The following is an 8,584-nucleotide window of genomic DNA, read 5'->3' as shown; positions in this document are numbered from 1 at the left end:
TGGCTTGAGGGAGACATCTGCCCATCCTCACCGAAGACAGATGAGCTGTGTGTCTATTACTTTGGATTCTGTTGAGAAATTTGTGAACAATTGAAAGGATTTATCTGACCAGTTGTGAAATTTAGCACTGATTATTTGATTCTTACTGTGAGGGGATTAATTTGGGAATTATGAGCTTTCATGGGTGGAAATGGAGAAGGTATTCCCTTCACTCTGTTACCATACACGAATAAAAAATCCCAATCCATATGTAAGAGATGCTGCTTAACAGGTAACATACCTCTAGCTCTTGCTTTCCTCCTTACAATGTTGATATACTTCTTCCTTGGTCCCACGTGTGTGTGAATATGAACGTGTTAATAGCCTTCGTAAAGTCCTGAGCTTTTGCTAAATGTATACCTTTAATTTTTACCAGATATGTTTTTCTAATAAAAACACGTCATTTCTATCCCAATGTGGATACACAGCAAATGTTAGTTGACTCTAGTCCTTCTAATAACAGTGGTGGGAAATTGTGGCAAAGAATGTGTTGTTTTGGCTAATACTGCTCTTTAAGTCTCAGACAACAGCTAAACTGTCAGCTAATTACCCCCTGGGTCCCAGGCTTTCACTAAAATACACAAACCAAAGTGAATGCAGGATGCCATTAGCACTACATAATTCAAGTAAACAATAAATCTGTTTACTCTGCCTGGCTACCGACCACCTGCCTCCCCAATCCCACAAGGCAGGTATCTATATATAGGATTTCCTTGTTTCAAGTCCTGCAGAGACTGAGCCTCTCCTTGGGCCTCATCATCCCTTGGGCCCCAACAGGATGCATCTCCTACTACTTCAGTTGCTGGTGCTCTTGCCTCTGGGGACAGCAGGATGGCACCAAGATGGCCACCAGAGTCAGCATTCTTTCTTCCCTGCACTTGTAGAAAGGAGTCGCAGAGAGCTCCCAACCGGCAACCACGAGGAGGCTGAGGAGAAGCCAGATCTATTTGTGGCAATGCCACACCTGGTGGGCACCAGCCCTGCCGTGGAAGGCCAGAAACAGACAGAGAAGATGCTGTCCAGGTTTGGCAGGTTCTGGAAGCAGCCTGAAAAAGAACTGCACCTGCCTGGGGATTCCGTCAGTGGGCACTTCCCACCTGGGACCCAGGCCATCACTCAGCCAATGGACGGGAAAGAAATGGAGAAATCTCCTCTTCGGGAAGAGGCCAAGAAATTCTGGCACTACTTCATGTTCAGAAAGAGCCCGGCTTCTCAGGGGGTCATCTTGCCCATCAAAAGCCACGAAGTACATCGGGAGACCTGTAGGACAGTGCCCTTCAGCCAGGTGTGTGTTCTGGGGGGAGAGGGGATAAATGTTTACTGGAGGGCAGTGGAGAGCTGGGAAGGGTGTAGGGTAAGGAAAGAGGCTGCCAAAAGCCTGAGGATAGCCCAACTCCTAGATTTGGCCTTTGGGCATTCATCATAGGATTTGGCAAAATATGGTCATACATTCTAAATTTCCTTCTAGCCTTTTCATTGTTTCTTGGTATTCTGAAAATAGTGCAAGAAGGGTATGATGGCACTGCCAATATCAGTAATAATTCATATTTGTGGCAAAAAGTTTTGTTTTATGGGATTTTGTTTATTTTTATTTTGGGGGTAGTTTATGCAGAGAATAAGTGATACTGAACCCTCAATTAGGCAACTGGGAATTGGACCAGTCGCCAGAACCTGTCTCTAGTTATATCTCTGCACCCTATTAAGAGGTGCATGAGCAGGTCAACACTATCTGTAGATAAAGTGGGGTACATCGAACCCCTCCCTGAACATCCCCACACACATTTATGATGGCCAGATCCTCATATTTCACACCTCATTGCATCATAGGTTTATAAAGTATGTCGAAGTTCTCAGATAAAAGTTACCATATCATTTCTAGTATTCCTGTAGCTAAAATATATTGGGTTTAATTTATGTTTTCATAAGCTTTCAAAAAAAAAATCTCGATGTAAATAAACTCATAACATTGCAAAGAGCAGGAAAAGAGGGTTACTCATGAATGAGAAGTTTCAATAAATTTAAATAGAGGACCTCCAGAAGGTGCAATATTTGACTACTAGGAGTTTCAGAAAGGGGGAACAGAAAAGGTGAAGGGAAGTAAATAACCAGAGAGCTCAAGGACACCATCATACTTGAGATAAAAAGGATCCATGAAATTCTCAACATGAGGGCTGAAAAAAGACCCATTTTTATGAAATTTCAGAACTCCAAGAAAGAAAAAAAATATATCCTCACATTTTCCAGGAAGAAGGGAAAAACGTAAAGCTAGTGTATTCACGGAGACAGAGAATCAGACTGGCATCAGTCTTCTCATCAGCAATATTGACGGATGGAAAGCAAGCAGTAGATTTCTTACCCAGACAAATTGACAAACAAATTGTGGTCAGAATTTCGAGGAAAAGTAAAATTTGTTGGCTTACTTAAAAAAAAAAAAAAAAAAAAACTTGATGTGAAATTAAACCTCCTCCCCTTACAAACACATATCTCTTAATTCCTGTTACACTGACTGATTTTTGGTTATCGTGATCAATGCCAGACTACTAAGACTATGTACTTTCCCCAGTCTGGGCACCCCCTACACCCCAAATGTTAAATTAAAATTGAGAAATTGCATCAGATCCTAAAATATAAAGATACTGAACCAAAAGCAACACAGGGCAGAATAAAACTTTAGTCTAGTAATGCTACCCAATTAAGCAGGCAGTATTATGAGGTCATTGACTGTGAAAGGCACCTAAGTATTCTGCTTGAAAGGCAAGGATATATAGCAATAAGTCAATTATCAAATAACAATGACTGTTTTGTTGGCCCATATGCAATTAAAAAATTGCTGTTAAGAGTCAAATCAAATTTCCTTTGAAATTATTATTTTTAATACTATTAACAATTAAATTAAAATTAAAGTGTCTGACTCTTACATATTTTGAAGGGCACATACACCTAGGTGTATGGAGTTATGGGAGAGGCAACAGTGATATGATACATGATGATTTGCAGGCATATGTGTTGCTGCTTTGCTCCACAGAGTTGAATGCACTACCAAAAACCAAATGAAACCCATTGCCATGGAGTGGATTCCAACTCATAGCAACCATATAGGACAGAATAGAACCGCCCCATAGGGTTTCCAATGCTGTAATTTTTATGGAAATAGACTGCCACAGCTTTCTCTCTCAGAGTGGCTGGTAGATTCAAACCTCTGACCTTTTGGTTAGCAGCCGAGCACTTAACCGTTGTGCCACCAGGGCTCCTTATAGGTAGAATACCCATACCCGTTGCTGTCAAGTCGATTCCGACTTGTAGCAACCCCATAGGACAGAGTAGAACTGCCCCATAGGGTTTCCAAGGCTGTAATCTTTATGGATGCAAACTGCCACATCTTTCTCCCGCAGAGTGGTGGGTGGGTTCGAACTGCCAACCTTTCGGTTAGCAGCCGAATGATTAACCACTGTGCCACCAGGGCTCCTTTGAATGTATTACAGGCCCTGCAAAATAAGAGTAGAATTAAACTCATGATGTTCTTATCTATTCTGCAATCCATTCAACAATCATGTACTGAGAACCCATTATGCACAATGCACTGTGAGGATTAGAAAGGCAAGACACACCGTATAAGAAGCTAGCCATTAGAATTTTTCCAATTGGTAATTGTAATCAGACAAAATTTCTTAGAAAGCTTAGCATTTTAAATATAGAATAAAATATTTTCATATTAATCTAAAAACCAAAAAAAAAAAAAAAAAAACCACTGCCATCAAGTCAATTCTGACTCATAATGATCCTACAGGACAGAGTACAACTGCCCCATAGGGTTTCCAAGGCTGTAAATCTTTATGAAAGCAGACTGCCACATCTTTCTCCCGCAGAGTGCCTGGTGGGTTCGAACTGGCGAACTTTCAATTAGCAACAAGCAGTTAACCACTGCACCACCAGTGCTCCTTATATTCACCTAAGCACTTCCTAAAGGCTAATTTGTTAATTTGGAGTCCCTGGATGGTGCAATGGTTAATGCTCTCAGGTGCTAACTGAAAGGTTAGAGGTTCAAGTTCACCCAGAAGTGCCTGGGAAGAAAGGCCTTGCAATCTGCTTCTGAAAAATCAGTTATTGAAAACCCTATGGAGCATAGTCCTACTCTGACATGTACGGGGTTGCCATGAGTCAGAGTTGACTCCTTGGCAACTGGTTTTGTTTTTTAATTTATTAATTTACTCAACAAAGAAATTTTACTTGAGGCAGTCTTGTGCCCTAACACCAAAAACAAAAAACCAAATCCATTGCTGTTGAGTTGATTCTGACTCATAGAGACCCTATAGGATAGAGTAGAACTTCCCCACAGAGTTTCTAAGGAGTGGCTAGTGGATTTGAACTGTCAACCTTTTGGTTAGTAGCCTGAGCTCTTAACCATTCAGCTACCAGGGCTCTATGCTATCTATGCCCTTATAGACACCATCATTCAGACACTGTAAAATGCATAAAAAATTAGAAAGATTTTGAAGTTTTAGTCTAAATTATCTTCAGACTTAGAGTTGATGGCTTCTGCATGGTGAGTAAATAAAGAAATGACTAAAGATAATTTAAGGAAATATGTTTGCCTTTTAGACTATCACCCATGAAGACTGTGAGAAAGTAATTGTCCAGAACAACCTTTGCTTTGGGAAGTGTGGGTCTGTTCATCCTCCTGGAGCTGTGCAGCACCCCCATACCTTCTGCTCACACTGCTTGCCTACCAAGTTCACCATGATGCACTTGCAGCTGAACTGCACTGGCCTGGCCCCCGTGGTCAAGGAGGTGATGCTGGTGGAGGAGTGCCAGTGCCAGGTAAAGATGGATCCCAGAGATGGACACCTTGAACAGGCTGGCTCTCAGGCAGAATTCCACACTCAGGATTCCTTTATTCCTGGATTTTCAACTTAAAAAGATATCCCATTACGGCCTTTCACAAGCAAAACCACAACAAAGTTGCTGATTATTAGTCTGGAAGTATTAAGCAGGTACATGTATTCTAAGGGAAAGGTGGTTTAAAAAGTAGTTGTAAGATAGTACCATGTAGAGGAAATGGTATTGGTCTAGTTATCGGCACATGTTTGGAATCTACCAGTCTTGGCTTTCCTACTGACTGGCTGTAGGATGTTCAAAGTGAGTCATAGAAGCTTGCTCTTCTTCAAGTGTTTCATCTATAAATGGGAGGATGGAGCTAAGTGATTGCTAAAGTCCTTTCCACTACTAATATTCCATGATCTTTTGTCTCCAAGTTTTGATAAATGCTCTCCATCTAAAGAAGAAACAGACGGAAATATAAAGATGTGCTTCTTTAATACCTTGTCAAAGCACCAGCAAAAAAGAGTTGAGATATTTTTAGAAAGGATTGCTCATACTTGTAGCTGCCTTTGCATTCTAGGTGGTGTATGACTTGACTTCTATCAAACGGTTAAGTATTTTCATAGATGTAAGGAGTAACTTGCTTGGTTGCCTCCTTATTTTTGATACTCACCATATAAAGTTCTTAATATCAGGTCTCCAGCTTTAAGAAGGAACAATGAAGTTGCTTTTAGTGGTTTACAGAGGGAAGAGGAACAATCAACAACAGCCAAACGAGGACCTATATTACGGAGGAAGGAAAGATACATGGCCAGTACCAGGTTTACAGGGCAACCCAGCGACAGTAATGAAAGTCATCGGGGGATTTCAGTAGACCATGAATTGAATAAACTTCAAATAATTTAAAATTGAAACAAGTCACAGGTGAAATCCTTTATGCACCTCCATTTTGGATTAGGTAGTAAATAAAATTTCTGTTTGAATGACTGGTTTTTGCTACCGTGGAAACACATTATATTATAAATTTTATTCAGCAAATGCTACAATTGCAAGTTCTGAAAATATTCTGAATACTTTAAGCATTAAATTTAGTGTATGAAGCTTTCTGGGAACTTTCTGTGTCATTCAAATGTCTAATAGTTTATCCTCATTTCTTTTGTCTGTCTCAAGATGTAAAGACATTATCTGGAGATTAGTTCGCTTGAAGCTTTTGTAAAAAGACTCCATAGGCTTATAACTTTGGACCAAGATTTCTTCTAATACTGCAGGCAGCATTCTGCTAAGATCCTTCAGTCACTCTTTTAGCCATTGCACTCCTCTTGCCTGTATTTATTTGTATGCACATATTGTATGGAACTTTCCCCAGCCCAATTTCTTTTTCTGCAGTATTTCTCTAAAAAATTGTTTTAAAAAATTATTTTAATTATTTGGACTCCTTTACTTCCAGTACAGGCAAAAAAAGTTTCCTAGAATAATTACTAGTTATTATTATTATTTTTTTGGAAATCAATTTATATTTCAATCCTTTTCCTCTTCATCATACCATCTAACATGGTGTTCTGAAGAGTAAATGCATTTCTATTTAGTGTATATTCTACAACACATCAGTGTAATAGGTATATGCTACACAGATACACATGTAGTATTTACATCAGAATATATTGTACCCTTTGGTGGTCAAAGACTACCTAATTGGCCAAGATGTGGTCGTAAGGATAAAACTGTTAAGCATTAACGATATCACAGCTGGTCAATATATTTTTGTGCCAAAAGCTATCGAGCAGCTGTCTAGTTTGCAATGCCTAACCCTGATTATGTAAACCTGTCTCTGTCAATTGGACTATCCTTCTCCTCCTTACCAAAAACCAAAACCAAACTTGTTGCCACGGAGTCGATTCGGACTCATAGCGACCCTATACGATAGAATAGAACTACCCCATAGGGCTTCCAAGGCTGTAAATCTTTATGGAAGCAGACTGCCACATCTTCCCACAGAGCGGCTGGTGGGTTTAAACCACTGACCTTTCAGTTATCAGCCAAGTTCTTAACCACTGTGCCACCAGGGTTCCTCTTCTCCTCCTTAAACACTTGCAAATCCCTTTTATCTATCCTTGCAAATAGGATCTCAAGCTCAAGCCCCAATCATGTTTTCTTCAAACTCTGGTCTGTCCTTCCCTTGCATGTGAATTTCAGACAAAACCGGTGATAGTGGTATCAGAGCTTATATTCACAGAGTAACAGCGAACGTCAAGAAATTGCCCTCATTCAACCATTTTTACCTACAAAAATGGTAATTTCCAATGGTTCCATATAATATATGGGAACATGAGGAACCCAGAGGAAATACACTAATACTGAACACATATTAAGTGACAGATATTGTGCAGGGTCTTTTACATAAATAAATTATATAATTTACTCCTCACAAATACCATGTAAGGTAGGTAATCACTCTATTTTACAGGTGAGGAAACTAAGCCTCAAAAAGCTTAAGCAACTTGCCTAGATCATTTGGAGCATATATTCTATTTGTATTAAAGACCTGAATAAAACGAGTTATGTCAAGGCTAGCTGAACACTGGAATAAAATCCTTGTTCTGACAAGGGATAAATGGGAAACAGCTATTGGGTAGGCAAGTAGAAGTGTCTGCCACAACTGTTGCCACGTTTTAACTTATGTTATCATTATTTACTTACCTGTCTTATCTTTCTTTGTGGAGTCCCTGGGTGGTGTAAACAGGTAAACACTCAGCTACTAACCAAAAAGTTGGTGGTTCAGATCCACCCAGAGACACCTCAGAAGAAAAGGTCACAGCTATTGAAAACCCAATGTGCAGTTCTACTCTGAAACACGTGGTGTTGCCATGAGTTTGAATTGACTCAATGCCACTGGCTTGTTGTTTTTTGTTTTGTTTTGTCTTTCTTTCTAGACTGTAAGTTCCTTAACAGCAACATCTGTTTATTATACATGTTTGTTACCCCACTGTTTCTAACATAATATTCACCAAAAGGTAATGCTCAATACATGTAAGCTAAATGAATGAATTCCAGGAACTGCTCTTGAACGGTATATTAGTCAAGGTTCTTTAGAGAAACAGAACCAACTGGAGATGAGAGATAGATAGATAGATAGTAAATGGATAGATAGATGATAGACAAAGGGATATTTATTATAAGGAATTGGCTCATGCGATTGTGGGAAAGAAGTCCAAAGTTTGTAGGTCAGGTGGTAGACTGGAAACTCTGGCAGAAGATCTGTGTTACAATCTTGGGGCAGAGTCCTTCTCCTTTCTGGAAACCTCAGTGGTTGCTCTTAAAGTTCTCAACTGATTGGATGAGGCCTACCAGATTATTGAGCATAATTGCTTTTATTTTAAGTCAACTGATTGTAATTGTTAATCATATCTACATGACTTCATAGCAAAATTTAGACTAGTGTTCAACCAAACAATTGGGCACCACAGCCAGCAAAATTTAGACTAGTGTTCAACCAAACAATTGGGCACCATAGCCTAGCCAAGTAGACACACAAAATTAGCCATCACAGCAGGATAGGTAGTGTGCATAGTGTGGGAGATTTGGATAGCATTCAGTGGGTTTTAGGAATGTTTTTGGCAGGCAATGAAGAGGTTTTTCATTCTTTCTTTTTTTTTTATAGGTTTTTGAGCAGATGAGGACGGTATTGGTCTAAAACAGTAACTTCAGAGAGGTCCATGAACCCCCTGAA

The 8,584-nt window shown here is 39.7% G+C and overlaps 1 protein-coding gene across 1 annotated transcript; it reads left to right on the top strand.

The window, feature by feature from the left end:
* Positions 1 to 522: 522 nt before the first annotated feature.
* On the top strand, positions 523 to 4,953 carry CER1 (cerberus 1, DAN family BMP antagonist). Its single transcript, XM_004373547.2, has 2 exons — positions 523 to 1,324; positions 4,639 to 4,953. The coding sequence occupies exons 1-2, from the start codon at positions 818 to 820 to the stop codon at positions 4,951 to 4,953; spliced, it is 822 nt and encodes a 273-aa protein (XP_004373604.1). The 5' UTR covers positions 523 to 817.
* Positions 4,954 to 8,584: the final 3,631 nt, after the last annotated feature.

Source organism: Trichechus manatus, unplaced genomic scaffold (assembly GCF_000243295.1).
Source record: "Trichechus manatus latirostris isolate Lorelei unplaced genomic scaffold, TriManLat1.0 scaffold00025, whole genome shotgun sequence".
Taxonomy (NCBI): domain Eukaryota; kingdom Metazoa; phylum Chordata; class Mammalia; order Sirenia; family Trichechidae; genus Trichechus; species Trichechus manatus.
This window is presented reverse-complemented; position numbering and strand designations above follow the sequence as displayed.

Bases quoted from the DNA above. Each gene is read 5' to 3' on its own strand.
- CER1 (XM_004373547.2), top strand. From the start codon at position 818: ATGCATCTCCTACTACTTCAGTTGCTGGTGCTCTTGCCTCTGGGGACA. The intron at 1,325-4,638 runs GTGTGTGTTCTG...TTTGCCTTTTAG, and splicing joins GGACAGTGCCCTTCAGCCAG to ACTATCACCCATGAAGACTG.